Consider the following 16,697-nt stretch of genomic DNA (forward strand, 5'->3'; position numbering starts at 1 on the left):
ATACATTTCATTTAATGCATTTTCTTTTTTTTCCTGTGCTGGCCCCCCGTGGGAATCGAACCCACAACCCTGGCGTTGCACACACCATGCTCTACCAACTGAGCCACAGGGATGGCCACTTATTTCATGTAACTTACTATACAACGTGAACGCAGCCAATAACAGATATTATTAGACATATTGCTCTTTTCTGACCCTCCAAATCATGTTGTTATACCACAATACAATCTGCCACTTAAGAACAAGAAATGGTATCATCCTTGCTCTATAAACAGGGTGTCACGGCCGTCGTAAGTGAGTAAAACCAAAATTCAGCGGGTATGTGAATGCTCACAATAACTTTTATTGAACACTTAACGAAAAATACAAGAAAAAAACGTATGACAGTTAAACAGTTTTGCAGGCTAAAATACAGCAGTGCAAAAACAACTTCCCACAAAAGACAGGTGGTGGGAAAAAACAGGGCTACCTAAGTATGACTCCCAATCAGCAACAACGATGTACAGCTGTCCCTGATTGAGAGCCATACCAGGCCAACACAAAGAAATACACAACATAGAAAGAACATAGAAATACAAAACATAGAACAATACCCAAAAACCCCCGACAACACAAAACAAACACACCCCCCTGCCACGCCCTGACCAAACTACAATAACAAATAAACTCTATTGCTGGTCAGGACGTGACACAGGGATGGGCAACCCTTTTGTTTCTAGAAACTCAGTCGGGGTCTCAACTTCCTGTTGACAGTTGGAATAGTAGAATACACCAGGTGTAATTTCCAAATGTGGTTGTGCATCAGTAGCTGTCACGTTCTGACCAGTAAAGGTGTTATTTGTTATTGTAGTTTGGTCAGGACGTGGCAGGGGGGTATTTGTTTTATGTGGTTCGGGGTTTGTTGGGCTATGTTCCTATGTAAGAGGGGTGTTTGTTTAGAGTGTTTCGGGGTTTTGTAGGGCTATGTTCTTGTTAGTTTATTTCTATGTTAGTTCTAGTCTTTCTATTTCTATGTTTAGTTAATGGGGGGGGTTGACCTTCAATTGGAAGCAGCTGCTCCTCGTTGCTTCTCATTGAAGGTCTTATTTAAGAGGGGTGTTTTTTTTCTATGGGATTTGTGGGTAGTTATTTCCTGTTTTGTGTCTGTGCACCTGACAGGACTGTTTAGTGGCGTTTGTTATTTTTGTATACGTTTCTTTTGTTTTTCCTTCTTTTAAAATAATAAAGAAGACGAGTTTACACGTTCCCGCTGCACCTTGGTCCAACACTTACGACGACCATTACATTACGCTTTTCTCTTGTTACGTCAGTCACTGACCACGTTTCCATCTACAGTTTTTATGAGCGTAAAGTCATATCATATAAAAATAAAGTTTACAAAAAAAAAAAAAATCTAATTATCATGACAGCTGTGATGGAAACAGGAAGTCTCTGTATAATTTTTTTTATAAATGCCGACAGATCATTTGTTCGTTTCGACATGGTGGGATCTTTTTGTGTCTGTAACAGTTATATTGATATAATAACCATCATATTGAAGTGAACTTAGATTCACGTGACATGGTGTGTGGTCCTCCCACTACGACTTGGGAAACAAGCCAGTTTATTGGTCTACAGATTTAAATAAGTTATGATGAACTTCACAGGGTGGTGAAAGTGCACAGTGCCTTTTATTTATTTATTTATTTATTTATTTCACCTTTACTTAACCAGGTAGGCTAGTTGAGAACAAGTCCTTTATTTAACCAGGTAGGCTAGTTGAGAACAAGTTCTCATTTACAACTGCGACCTGGCCAAGATAAAGCAAAGCAGTGCGACACAAAACAACAACACAGAGTTACATATGGAATAAACAAACGTACAGTCAATAACACAATAGAAAAGTCTATACACAGCATGTCCAAATGAGGTAAGATTAGGGAGGTAAGGCGATAAATATGCCATAGTGGCGAAATAACTACAATTTAGCAATTAAACACTGGAGTGATAGATGTGCAGAAGATGAATGTGCAAGTAGAGATACTGGGGATGAGGTAGTGCAGTGGACAGCTGTGAGGAGGTGCTCTTATTCTCCCTGGACTTTACAGTGTCCCAGAACTTTTTTGGAGTTTGTACTACAGGATGCAAATTTCTGTTTGAAAAAGCTAGCCTTTGCTTTCCTAACTGCCTGTGTGTATTGGTTCCTAACTTCCCTGAAAAGTTGCATATCGCGGGGGCTATTCGATGCTAATGCAGAACGCCACAGGATGTTTTTGTGCTGGTCAAGGGCAGTCAGGTCTGGATGAGCTTGAAGCTTCTTTCCAATAAATATTGAGGGTCTTATTCTGGTGACATGATCGATGCTCGACTTCCGTTTCACAAATTAAAAGTATCCATAATAATCTCATTATGTAGGCTAGCCTGTCCACCGTATCTGGGAGCTATAATCTCATTATGTAGGCTAGCCTGCCCACCGTATCTGGGAGCTATAATCTCATTATGTAGGCTAGCCTGCCCACCGTATCTGGGAGCTGTTGGCTATAATCTCATTATGTAGGCTAGCCTGTCCACCGTATCTGGGAGCTATAATCTCATTATGTAGGCTAGCCTGTCCACCGTATCTGGGAGCTATAATCTCATTATGTAGGCTAGCCTGCCCACTGTATCTGGGAGCTATAATCTCATTATGTAGGCTAGCCTGCCCACCGTATCTGGGAGCTATAATCTCATTATGTAGGCTAGCCTGTCCACCGTATCTGGGAGCTATAATCTCATTATGTAGGCTAGCCTGTCCACCGTATCTGGGAGCTATAATCTCATTATGTAGGCTCGCCTGTCCACCGTATCTGGGAGCTATAATCTCATTATGTAGGCTAGCCTGTCCACCGTATCTGGGAGCTATAATCTCATTATGTAGGCTAGCCTGTCCACCGTATCTGGGAGCTATAATCTCATTATGTAGGCTAGCCTGCCCACCGTATCTGGGAGCTATAATCTCATTATGTAGGCTAGCCTGTCCACCGTATCTGGGAGCTATAATCTCATTATGTAGGCTAGCCTGTCCACCGTATCTGGGAGCTATAATCTCATTATGTAGGCTAGCCTGTCCACCGTATCTGGGAGCTATAATCTCATTATGTAGGCTAGCCTGCCCACCGTATCTGGGAGCTGTTGGCTATAATCTCATTATGTAGGCTAGCCTGTCCACCGTATCTGGGAGCTATAATCTCATTATGTAGGCTAGCCTGTCCACCGTATCTGGGAGCTATAATCTCATTATGTAGGCTAGCCTGCCCACTGTATCTGGGAGCTATAATCTCATTATGTAGGCTAGCCTGCCCACCGTATCTGGGAGCTATAATCTCATTATGTAGGCTAGCCTGTCCACCGTATCTGGGAGCTATAATCTCATTATGTAGGCTAGCCTGTCCACCGTATCTGGGAGCTATAATCTCATTATGTAGGCTCGCCTGTCCACCGTATCTGGGAGCTATAATCTCATTATGTAGGCTAGCCTGTCCACCGTATCTGGGAGCTATAATCTCATTATGTAGGCTAGCCTGTCCACCGTATCTGGGAGCTATAATCTCATTATGTAGGCTAGCCTGTCCACCGTATCTGGGAGCTATAATCTCATTATGTAGGCTAGCCTGTCCACCGTATCTGGGAGCTATAATCTCATTATGTAGGCTAGCCTGTCCACCGTATCTGGGAGCTATAATCTCATTATGTAGGCTAGCCTGTCCACCGTATCTGGGAGCTATAATCTCATTATGTAGGCTAGCCTGCCCACCGTATCTGGGAGCTATAATCTCATTATGTAGGCTAGCCTGTCCACCGTATCTGGGAGCTGTTGGCTAGAGAGCAGGTGCCAAGACCAGAGGAGACACATTTTCTATTTAACGCAACAGTTTTTGTGACAAAACTATTGTTAAACGTGAACATGCGATGGAAACACATTGAACTTTAGATTTTTATTCCGTACATGAAAACTTAAGCAAAAAAGGGTCAATTGATTTTGTTCTCACTCAGATATCGTATTAAAGGCAAACATTTCTCTCCACCCCATGACAAAATGAGTAGATTGTATGAAATGAGTTATTAAATAGCGAAATCTTTTCTCCGCCCAACTGTAAAATGTGTAGAATTGCAGAAAAATTGCTTTAAAACTGCAACATTTTCTCTACATCCTATGTCAAAATGGGTAGAATTGCAGGGAAATTTACTCTAAAACTTCAATGTTTTCTCTCCACTGTCAAGAGTGGTGCAGCTACAATGTTTTGCTCAAATATTTACTCAGGGATCCCAAAAGGCTAGGGCCAGCTCTGACTGCTTGTGTGGGTATGTGTAATAACCCACATATAACATAACCTTCATTCATCACCTTTCTCCATGGAGATATCAGTGTATCAGTTACCTGTTGTCCCTCAGCTGTCTCTATTGCATCATGATCACAATAACCGCTGTAGCCATACCTAACCCAGCCACCCTTCTATGACCTGGATCGCGGGATTATGCGGTTTTTTCTTCTCATATATTTTCTTTTTCACTTTGTCCGGTAGGCCAAACGTAAAGCAGATGTTTGTGATGAAGTGAAGCAAACTCTCTCTGCCAGGAAGGGGATTAAAGAAAACCAAACATGACGTCTCTCTCCAAAATGCTGTTTTGTTTCAGGTGACAGGGAGGGACTTCGTCCACACACCTTCGGACAACTCGGCGTACTTCCTCCGTCAACCGCGGTGATATATAAACCGAGCGCGTCCAACTGCAGCCGAAGTCCTCCTATAGTTTACAAGGAGCTACTGGCAAGTCTAGGCTACTGCTGGAAGGAAGTGTCTCTCTGTCTCTGTCTCTCTCTGTGTCTGTCTCTCTCTCTCTTTTATCCACTATTCTAACTAGGACGTCGGAAGAGTGTCGCCTGGCAACGCAGACACAAGATCCAGCCGTAAAGTAGAAGGTAGGACCTTTCCAAAAGTCCGTCGAGGGATTTTATTTATTCTGTTGTGACCGATATTTTTCTGCTGCATGTGTTTTTGTTATATATTTTTTTTGGGGGGGGGGAATCTTTGAGAAGATTTATTATTATAATTATTATTTTTTTTACAGACGTTTGTAGTATTTGAAATACATTTGGGACGAATAGACTACTTAGAGTAATCTCTGTTATTTTTTTTTATTTTTTTATTTTTCATTTCAGATTAAATCAAGACTAGGGATTTCCTACATCCCGTCACATATTTTTAAAGAAGCAAACATGAATGCTCCGCACTTTGCCATAGACTTTCTGGTGTTGTGCATATCTTTCGGAGCAAGTGTATTGGCAGCCAACTCTCCCACCGTGTCCTCGACGCTGCCAGACACCAATTTCACCGACCTTGGCGCAGCGTTCAGCCACGGAGAAGCAGACAGCGAGAATAGTCCCCTGACCAGGAGGAAGCGTTATATTTCCCAAAACGACATGCTTGCCATACTTGATTACCACAATAAAGTAAGAGGGAAAGTTTTCCCTCCTGCATCCAATATGGAGTACATGGTAAGTGTGATTTATATCTTTTAACTTTATCAATAAATTGCTCATTGATTAATGATGAATTATCTTTCTGCTTCGCCTGCCTTCCCTTCCTTCACTTGCTCTTCTAATTGTTAATACTGATTTTGAGTTTTTTATGTATTGATAAATACCCTACTTGTTAGATCAGTGACCAGGGTTGTTATAAACTCCATCTTACATGTCCTGGAGAAGCTGCTATATTAACTGATAAATGTCTACTTAGCAACACAATTCATTGATAAATATGTGTTGCTTAGTGAAAGAAGCTCTCTGTCATAGTGACTGGTGATGTGTGATGGGTTGATGTGAATCAAGGTCCCCCAGATGGCACCCTATTCCCTATATAGTGCACTACTCTTGACCACAGACCATGTGGCTATGGTCAGAAGTAGTGCACTATATAGGGAATAGGCGTCTATTTGGAATGGAGCCAATGTGTAGTTCAGAGCAGGATGCTCAGTGACAAATATCTCCTCTGACCCCCTTCTTTGACCCTCTTTCTGGCCCCCTTCTCTGGCCCCCTTTTCTGACTCCCTTCTCTGGCCCCCTTATCTGACCCTCTCTGGTCCCCTTCTCTGACCCCCTTCTCTGACCCTCTCTGGTCCCCTTCTCTGACCCCCTTCTCTGGTCCCCTTCTCTGACCCTCTCTGGTCCCCTTCTCTGACCCCCTTCTCTGGTCCCCTTCTCCGACCCTCTCTGACCCCCTTCTCTGATCCCCTACTCTGACCCCCTTCTCTGATCCCCTACTCTGACCCCCTTCTCTGACCCCCTTCTCTGACCCTCTCTGGCCATGATCCAGCTGTTGATCACATTTCAGCGTCCAGGACCACCTACAGCGTCGCTGGGAGAGGGGTGACATATTAGAGGGGTCTTGCTGACTGGCGCGAAAACATTAAGCGCTAAAGTACTCGTTAATGCTAGTACCTAGTAAGATCACCTCAGGTAGACCAAGGTTATGTCCTGAATGGAATTGTAACGGCTGTCGTAGAGAAGGGGACCAAAGTGCAGCGTGTTGATTGCTCATGATGACTATTTATTTAAACTTAAAACACTAAAGGAAAAAATAACAACGCGAACAGAAGCGCACAGTTCTGTCAGGTACATGAACTAAACAGAAGACAACTACCCACAAACACAGGTGGGGAAGAAAAAAAATAACTACTTAAGTATGATCTCCAATTAGAGACAACGAGGACCAGCTGCCTCTAATTGGAGATCATTCCTCCAAAAAAAACAACAACATAGAAATAGAAAACTAGATCCTAAACATAGATATACAAAAACATAGAAAAAACACAAAAACAACCCCTGTCACGCCCTGACCTACTCTACCATAGAAAATAACATCTTACCATGGTCAGGACATGACAGGAATACTATGGGCCCTTTTCAAAAGTAGTGCGCTACATATATGAAATAGGGTGCCGTTTGTGATCCAAGTGTCCATGTAGTGGTGTAATGGGTTTGGTTGGAGTTGTTCATGACTGAGTGATGAATGGGTTTAAACACACGGTAGCTGGTAGCTGGTAGCCGGTTGTATTCCCTGGACAATGTCCAGTTTAGAGGCTTTATGTCCTTAAGGATGCCTGTAGAGAGACTAGCTCCAGTTACGTGTTGCAGATACAGAGAAGAGTGCATTGTTCCAAGTAGAGGGCTGCTGTAAAAGGCCCTAGCTATAATATAAACCAACATATTGGCAGTGCATCGCTCTGAACAGGCCAGTTGCATAGCAATCATAGGAGCGATGGTGGCTGGCAACGTCAAGGGCACGGTGGGAGAGTTGGCAGTCAATACGCTTAAAAGTCTATGGCAAAGTGCAGAACATTCATGTTTGCTAATTTACAGATATGTGACGGGATGTAGGCTATCCCTAGTCTTGGTTTAATCTGAAATTAAATATAAAAGAACAGACTTTACTCTAAGTAGTCTATTTTTTCGGTGTGCCAACTTAAATCTAGTACTACCATCCAGGAGGTTGAACCACGAGAGAGAGAGAGTAGTACTACCATCCAGGAGGTTGAACCACGTGAGAGAGAGTAGTAGTACTACCATCCAGGAGGTTGAACCACGTGAGAGAGAGTAGTAGTACTACCATCCAGGAGGTTGAACCACGTGAGAGAGAGTAGTAGTACTACCATCCAGGAGGTTGAACCACGAGAGAGAGAGTAGTAGTACTACCATCCAGGAGGTTGAACCACGTGAGAGAGAGTAGTAGTACTACCATCCAGGAGGTTGAACCACGTGAGAGAGAGTAGTAGTACTACCATCCAGGAGGTTGAACCACGAGAGAGAGAGAGTAGTACTACCATCCAGGAGGTTGAACCACGTGAGAGAGTAGTAGTACTACCATCCAGGAGGATGAACCACGAGAGAGAGAGTAGTAGTACTACCATCCAGGAGGTTGAACCACGTGAGAGAGAGTAGTAGTACTACCATCCAGGAGGTTGAACCACGAGAGAGAGAGTAGTAGTACTACCATCCAGGAGGTTGAACCACGAGAGAGAGTAGTAGTACTACCATCCAGGAGGTTGAACCACGAGAGAGTAGTAGTACTACCATCCAGGAGGTTGAACCACGTGAGAGAGAGTAGTAGTACTACCATCCAGGAGGTTGAACCACGAGAGAGAGAGTAGTAGTACTACCATCCAGGAGGTTGAACCACGAGAGAGAGAGTAGTAGTACTACCATCCAGGAGGTTGAACCACGAGAGAGTAGTAGTACTACCATCCAGGAGGTTGAACCACGTGAGAGAGAGTAGTAGTACTACCATCCAGGAGGTTGAACCACGTGAGAGAGAGTAGTAGTACTACCATCCAGGAGGTTGAACCACGTGAGAGAGAGTAGTAGTACTACCATCCAGGAGGTTGAACCACGTGAGAGAGAGTAGTAGTACTACCATCCAGGAGGTTGAACCACGAGAGAGAGAGTAGTAGTACTACCATCCAGGAGGTTGAACCACGAGAGAGAGAGTAGTAGTACTACCATCCAGGAGGTTGAACCACGTGAGAGAGAGTAGTAGTACTACCATCCAGGAGGTTGTCTCGACTTGACCCTGATCCAATTCCTTTTTGGCTCTGTGTTCCGTTTCAGCAGTTCTGTTGACTAACAGAAGACAGCAAGTGTCACTGTTGCACCAGAACTCCTGTAACATTGTTGCATTGGAGTACCTAGAACAAAGCAGAACAATTTCACGTTAATTAAACGTTTTAAAGAGACTTCTGCAGAAATCATAGATAGCCAGCTGCAGACAAATTTCATTTTCTTATTAAAAACATTTTCTCAATATATGGGAACAGGGAGAATAGACAAGGCTTTAACGTATGGGAACGGGGAGAATAGACAAGGCTTTAACGTATGGGGAACGGGGAGAATAGACAAGGCTTTAACGTATGGGGAACAGGGAGAATAGACAAGGCTTTAACGTATGGGAACGGGGAGAATAGACAAGGCTTTAACGTATGGGGAACAGGGAGAATAGACAAGGCTTTAACGTATGGGGAACAGGGAGAATAGACAAGGCTTTAACGACAGGGAACGGGGAGAATAGACAAGGCTTTAACGTATGGGGAACAGGGAGAATAGACAAGGCTTTAACGACAGGGAACAGGGAGAATAGACAAGGCTTTAACGTATGGGGAACAGGGAGAATAGACAAGGCTTTATGTGTATACTTGTCTACAGGGAACAGGGAGTATAGACAAGGCTTTATGTGTATGGGAACGGGGAGAATAGACAAGGCTTTATGTGTATGGGAACAGGGAGTATAGACAAGGCTTTATGTGTATACTTGTCTTAGCTTAGTCATGCCTACAGTTCAGTCCATGTTTCTCATGTTCCCTGTGTGTGTGTGTGTGTGTGTGTGTGTGTGTGTGTGTGTGTGTGTGTGTGTGTGTGTGTGTGTGTGTGTGTGTGCGTGTGTGTGTGTGTCTCTGTGTGTGTGTGTGTGTGTGTGTGTGTGTGTGTGTGTGTGTGTGTGTGTGTGTGTGTGTGTAGATGTGGGACGAGACCCTGTCTAAATCAGCGGAGGACTGGGCCCACGCGTGTCTGTGGGAGCACGGACCTCGACACCTCCTCAGGTTCCTGGGCCAGAACCTTTCGGTCAGGACCGGACGGTGAGTGACCTCTGACCCCTCGCTGTTGACCCTAGATGCTGACTACAGGTCAGTTTGGTGTTCCACCGACTAAAGGTTCAGGATCTGGGGGACGGGAAACTGATCCTGGGACTCTGCCTCCAATGACATCATGACCCTGTCTGCTTCCTAAATGTCATGACCCTGTCTGCTTCCTAAATGTCTTGACCCTGTCTGCTTCCTAAATGTCATGACCCTGTGACCCTGTCTGCTTCCTAAATGTCATGACCCTGTGACCCTGTCTGCTTCCTAAATGTCTTGACCCTGTCTGCTTCCTAAACGTCATGACCCTGTGACCCTGTCTGCTTCCTAAATGTCATGACCCTGTGACCCTGTCTGCTTCCTAAATGTCTTGACCCTGTCTGCTTCCTAAATGTCATGACCCTGTGACCCTGTCTGCTTCCTAAATGTCATGACCCTGTGACCCTGTCTGCTTCCTAAATGTCATGACCCTGTCTGCTTCCTAAATGTCATGACCCTTACTGCTTCCTAAATGTCATGACCCTGTCTGCTTCCTAAATGTCTTGACCCTGTCTGCTTCCTAAATGTCATGACCCTTACTGCTTCCTAAATGTCATGACCCTGTGACCCTGACTGCTTCCTAAATGTCGACCCGTGACCCTGTCTGCTTCCTAAATGTCATGACCCTTACTGCTTCCTAAATGTCATGACCCTGTGACCCTGTCTGCTTCCTAAATGTCATGACCCTGTCTGCTTCCTAAATGGGACCCTATTCATTATGTAGTGTACTACGTTTGACCAGAGCTCCAAGGGGGTTGCATAGGGAATATAATGCCATTTGGGTCACGGACCATGTGAATGACCTGACCTGCCCCTGGCTGAGTGAATGACCTGACCTGCCCCTGGCTGAGTGACTCACCTGACGTGCCCCTGGCTGAGTGAACGACCTGACGTGCCCCTGGCTGAGTGAACGACCTGACGTGCCCCTGGCTGAGTGAACGACCTGACGTGCCCCTGGCTGAGTGAACGACCTGACCTGCCCCTGGCTGAGTGAATGACCTGACGTGCCCCTGGCTGAGTGACTGACCTGACCTGCCCCTGGCTGAGTGAACGACCTGACGTGCCCCTGGCTGAGTGACTGACCTGACGTGCCCCTGGCTGAGTGAATGACCTGACGTGCCCCTGGCTGAATGAACGACCTGACCTGCCCCTGGCTGAGTGAATGACCTGACGTGCCCCTGGCTGAGTGAATGACCTGACGTGCCCCTGGCTGAGTGAATGACCTGACGTGCCCCTGGCTGAGTGAATGACCTGACGTGCCCCTGGCTGAGTGAACGACCTGACGTTGGGGAAACATTTCCTTCGTCTATGACTCGTATCTTTTGCCACCAATTAGAAATAATAACTTACATAGTTTTAAGATCTGCTCTCTGTACTAATCTGAGCGTCTGCGTTTGTCTGTCCTCAGCTACCGCTCTATTCTCCAGTTAGTGAAGCCCTGGCATGATGAAGTGAAGGATTATGTGTTCCCATACCCCCAGGACTGCAACCCCAGGTGCCCCCTGAAATGCTATGGGCCCATGTGTACACATTATACACAGGTAGGAAGACACAAGGAAAAATACCATGTCATTCTGGGCGGGAATCATAACTTGATTTAACCCAATGCCGTTAATACTTGATTGATATCAGTGTTTTTGTCACTCGTGCATCTCTTTATATGATATATTTCCACCTTTATTTAACCGGGTAGGCTAGTTGAGAACAAGTTCTCATTTAAAACTGCGACCTCTTAAAGGTCCAATGCAGCTGTTTTTATCTCAATATCAAATACATCATATCTGGTTTACTTTACCGTGTTTGTTTTCAATTTAAATGGTCAAAAATAAACAAAAAAATAGCTTCTTCGCAAAGGGCAATTTCTCAAGCCAAAATTTTGCTCGGACTGTCTAGGAGTGGAAAACTGAAAAAATGAGCTGTTATTGGCAGAGAGGTTTGGAACTCTCTTTCTTATTGGTCTATTAACTAATTTACCTCCTGGTGATGTCACCGTGAAAAGCCAAAACCTCCATCCCACTAAAACAGGCTGAAATTTCAGGCGACCTTTTTCAAACAGCTCTTACACTAAAAGAACATTGTCATAATTTTCACTAATTGCGCAGTATTATTCCAACCTCATAGTGTGGAAATTTGAATAAATATAATACACAGGGGGAAAAAAAATCCAATTTCTGACTGCACTGGGCCTGTGTAAACTGTTTTAAACGATCTTTACATAATGATGATTCCTACTGTGGTCTCTCTCTCTTATTTTACAGATGGTTTGGGCCACAACAAACAAAGTTGGCTGTGCTGTACACACATGTCACAATATGAACGTATGGGGGAACGTGTGGAAACGGGTAACATACTTAGTGTGCAACTATTCATCCAAGTAAGTAGACGGTATTCATTTTCTCATTCTAACGTCACCCCTTTGATCATTTCAGGAATAACGGTATCTTTGAGAAAGGTATTTTGTTTTCGCAAACAACTTCTATTCTGTTTTAAACAATGGCATACTGTACCTTAGTTCCCGAGCATGCCAATCCTCAACTCGCTGTTGCCAAACAGTACGGTTCGTCTCCGCCCATTGGAGTTTTAGCATGCACACTGATAAATGCGCTGCCCGCCATGTTGCTGTGATTGCATAGCGATTCAGAAATACTGCGCACAAGACCGTGTACGTACAGGTACCAGCTACATTCCAAATGCTCTAGAGCTTCACCAGAATTCCAGAATAATTAATTCCTTAATTCCGGAATCAAAGGCAGGCGTTTCGTAACCATTGGGGACTTGTGTCTCAGCTCTTATCTTCTCATTGGCTGGGGGGGGGGGATAATAGTACCAGCACTATGGTGTCCTGTTTTATCTCACTAATGGAGAATATGGCTTCCACACCGAATAATGTTGGTGACTTAGAAAAGCTCTTTTGCTCGAGATAAATATGTTCCTCCACAGGGACAATGGTGCCCACTATCAATGTAGCTACTGAAAGTCTTACTGAAAATGAAGTCATCCACACTCTGTTATTAATTACCCCCCGGCATCTCTCTGGCTAGCTTATACCCTAACTACATTCCTTATAAGATAGTTATCCGCTAGTTATGTAGCGTTTATGCTAACCCTAACCTCCAGACCACTGTGTACCGATATTAACTTTGTGTCTGTCGGTCTTGTGTTTTTCCCTAGGGGGAACTGGATCGTACCAGTATTAACTCTGTGTCTGTCGGTCTTGTGTTTTTCCCTAGGGGGAACTGGATCGGAGAGGCGCCCTATAAAGTCGGCGTCCCGTGCTCCGCCTGTCCCCCGAGCTACGGAGGGTCCTGTTCCAACAACATGTGCTTCCCAGCCCTCAACACAAACTATCTGCAGTGGTTCAAATAGAGTCTCAAATCACAGCCCTATTCTCTATGTAGCCCTATGGGACCCTGGTCAAATGTAGTACACTACATAGGGAATAGGGTTCCATTTGGGACGGAGACTAACACCAAGCTAACGTCATGACCCCTGACCCCAACACAGAGACTTTCCCCCCTGAAGGATTTGTACGACAGTCCTGAAAACATGCTATTTTTGTATATATGGGCATATTTACGTTGGAAGGCAGCACATTTTGTTTTTAAATATATATATATATATATAATTATGTGTACATAGAATGTATATTAATGTGGTTTTACGTTGTTACTAGAACTTGTGTTTTTTTGTACGATTATCCTATGATGAATTGGATCGATTGATTTCCAAGATAATTTATCTTTGATAGGATAATAGATTGATAGATTGATAGGAAGATAATTTATCTTGTGAACGCTGTTTAAATACAGATACTGTTTCAGTATTACAGTATTACGGTTTACCGTTGGCCATGTACCCATAGGAAGTTGGATGATCATTGACACACCGACTCACAATGGTCCAACGGAAACAACTGGAGACACCTTGTCAGGTTATTGACACAGCAGCGCTAGCAAAAAAAAAATACAAATAAAAAGTGATCGCTAACAAACAGTAAACTATTTTAGCTGGCTAGCTAATTATCTTGGCTAACTGTGGAGCAAAACAATTCACTTATTTACCATTAATTAGCTACCGTAAATATATTTGCTAGCAAATGCTACGCTGTCTCCTAACCTGCAAGGTGTCGCCAGCGATGTTTACCTTTTTGCCTCTTTATGACACCTCCACTTCGTAGGATGTGGTTCAGATGCATTTTGAAGTCTGAGGTAAAGACAAAGTAACACAGTGCTGGCTGCTAATTTCAAATCAATTAAATGATGCTAAACACAGCACTATACAGCTCTCAATGGTGCTAAACACACAGAGCACTATACAGTCTTCAATGGTGCTAAACACACAGCACTATACAGCTCTCAACGGTGCTAAACACACAGCACTATACAGCTCTCAATGGTGCTAAACACACAGAGCACTATACCTTATTATGACATTTACATTTAACATTTTAGTAGACGGTCTTATCCAGAGTGACTTACAGTAGTGAATGCATACATTTCATATATTTTTTTTCTTTCCGTACTGGTCCCTCGTGGGAATTGAACCCACAACCCTGGCATTGCAAACGCCATGCTCTACCAACTGAGCCACACGGGACCAGGTCTCAATGGTGCTAAACACACAGCACTATACAGCTCTCAATGGTGCTAAACACACAGAGCACTATACAGTCCTCAATGGTGCTAAACACAGAGCACTATACAGTCCTCAATGGTGCTAAACACACACAGCACTATACAGCTCTCAATGGTGCTAAACACACATAGCACTATACAGCTCTCAATGGTGCTAAACACACATAGCACTATACATCCTACACATCATTCTCTAGCATTTTTATACAGTAGGTTCAGTGAAATGTGTATACCGTGACAGATTAGAAGTATCCGGGTATGTCCTTACGACAGATTGGACTGCCAATGTGTTTGGGTGTGTGGCATGGTTCTGTTGGCATACTCTGTTCACTAGACATCTTCATGTGCCTTAATAAGTGTTTATTCTATCAGAGCATTACCAGCTGTATGTATATAGATAAACCCTCACTCTCTGTCTAATCATATCCTTATACTACATTCATACTTAAAGTTATTCTTTTTTTTATACGGCATAAGTATTTCATTGAAGGATTTTTTTTTTTTGTATTGTAAAAATGAACTGTAAATAAATATGTAAAGGAATTATGTCCGTGCATACTGGTTTTCATTAAGATCATCTCATGTATTTTAATGTAGTGTGGTTGGTATGGTAATGTAGTGTGGTTGGTATGGTGATTTAGTGTGGTTGGTATGGTGATGTAGTGTGGTTGGTATGGTGATTTAGTGCGGTTGGTATGGTGATGTAGTGTGGTTGGTATGGTGATTTAGTGCAGTTGGTATGGTGATTTAGTGTGGTTGGTATGGTAATGTAGTGTGGTTGGTATGGTAATGTAGTGTGGTTGGTATGGTATGGTGATTTAGTGCAGTTGGTATGGTGATGTAGTGTGGTTGGTATGGTAATGTAGAGTGGTTGGTATGGTAATGTAGAGTGGTTGGTATGTTAATTTAGTGTGGTTGGTATGGTAATGTAGTGTGGTTGGTATGGTAATGTAGTGTGGTTGGTATGATCATGTACCGTGGTTGGTATGGTAGAGTGGCTGGTATGGTAATGTAGAGTGGTTGGTATGGTCATTTAGTGTGGTTGGTATGGTAATGTAGTGTGGTTGGTATGGTAATGTACCGTGGTTGGTATGGTAGAGTGGCTGGTATGGTAATGTAGAGTGGTTGGAATGGTAATGTAGAGTGGCTGGTATGGTAATGTGAGTGGTTGGTATGGTAATGTACAGTGGTTGGTATGGTAGAGTGGCTGGTATGGTAATGTAGAGTGGTTGGTATGGTAATGTACAGTGGTTGGTATGGTAGAGTGGCTGGTATGGTAATGTACAGTGGTTGGTATGGTAGAGTGGCTGGTATGGTAATGTACAGTGGTTGGTATGGTCATTTAGTGTGGTTGGTATGGTCATTTAGTGTGGTTGGTATGGTAATGTAGAGTGGCTGGTATGGTAATGTAGAGTGGCTGGTATGGTAATGTAGAGTGGCTGGTATGATAATGTAGAGTGGTTGGTATGGTAATGTAGAGTGGCTGGTATGGTAATGTAAAGTGGTTGGTATGGTCATTTAGTGTGGTTGGTATGGTAATATTTGATGGACTAAGCTGTGTATTGGCTCATTCATCCCCCCTCCTCTCCCCTGTAATTATTCCCCAGGTCGTTGTTGTAAATGAGAATGTGTTCTCAGTCAACTTACCTGGTGAAATAATGGTTAAATTAAAAAAATAAACATTTTGGCAAGAAAACGCCTCCACAATTTTGACTTGGCAAATAGCTCAGAATTTATTTTCAATCTAAGTTTAAGATATTAATTTTCTCCCAAACAACCCTACAGAATAATGCAGTCAAAACATAAAAACGGGTTCCAAAAGGGTTCTTCGGCTGTCCCCATAGGAGAACCCTCTCGGGTTCCATGTAGAACCATCTGAAAGGGTTCTTCAGCTGTCCCCATAGGAGAACCCTCTCGGGTTCCATGTAGAACCATCTGAAAGGGTTCTTCGGCTGTCCCCATAGGAGAACCCTCTCGGGTTCCATGTAGAACCATCTGAAAGGGTTCTTCGGCTGTCCCCATAGGAGAACCCTCTCGGGTTCCATGTAGAACCATCTGAAAGGGTTCTTCTGCTGTCCCCATAGGAGAACCCTCTCGGGTTCCATGTAGAACCATCTGAAAGGGTTCTTCAGCTGTCCCCATAGGAGAACCCTCTCGGGTTCCATGTAGAACCATCTGAAAGGGTTCTTCGGCTGTCCCCATAGGAGAACCCTCTCGGGTTCCATGTAGAACCATCTGAAAGGGTTCTTCGGCTGTCCCCATAGGAGAACCTTCTTGAGTTCCATGTAGAACCGGGTTCTACCTGGGAGCAACAATGTTCTACGTGTAAGGAAAAATAGTTACTTCAAAGGTTCTCCTATGGGGGCAAATGAAGAGTGTACT

General features: G+C 43.8%; 1 protein-coding gene across 1 annotated transcript; it reads left to right on the forward strand.

The window, feature by feature from the left end:
- Positions 1 to 4,580: 4,580 nt before the first annotated feature.
- On the forward strand, positions 4,581 to 14,861 carry pi15a (peptidase inhibitor 15a). The gene is made up of 6 exons (XM_014159912.3): positions 4,581 to 4,936; positions 5,177 to 5,512; positions 9,524 to 9,642; positions 11,090 to 11,222; positions 11,940 to 12,055; positions 12,912 to 14,861. The coding sequence occupies exons 2-6, from the start codon at positions 5,234 to 5,236 to the stop codon at positions 13,045 to 13,047; spliced, it is 783 nt and encodes a 260-aa protein (XP_014015387.2). The 5' UTR covers positions 4,581 to 4,936; positions 5,177 to 5,233; the 3' UTR covers positions 13,048 to 14,861.
- The last annotated feature ends 1,836 nt before the right edge of the window (positions 14,862 to 16,697 follow it).

This window comes from Salmo salar, chromosome 19 (assembly GCF_965601325.2).
Source record: "Salmo salar chromosome 19, fSalSal1, whole genome shotgun sequence".
NCBI lineage: Eukaryota > Metazoa > Chordata > Actinopteri > Salmoniformes > Salmonidae > Salmo > Salmo salar.

Bases quoted from the DNA above. Each gene is read 5' to 3' on its own strand.
- pi15a (XM_014159912.3), top strand. From the start codon at position 5,234: ATGAATGCTCCGCACTTTGCCATAGACTTTCTGGTGTTGTGCATATCT. The intron at 5,513-9,523 runs GTAAGTGTGATT...GTGTGTGTGTAG, and splicing joins CATCCAATATGGAGTACATG to ATGTGGGACGAGACCCTGTC. The intron at 11,223-11,939 runs GTAGGAAGACAC...CTTATTTTACAG, and splicing joins TGTGTACACATTATACACAG to ATGGTTTGGGCCACAACAAA.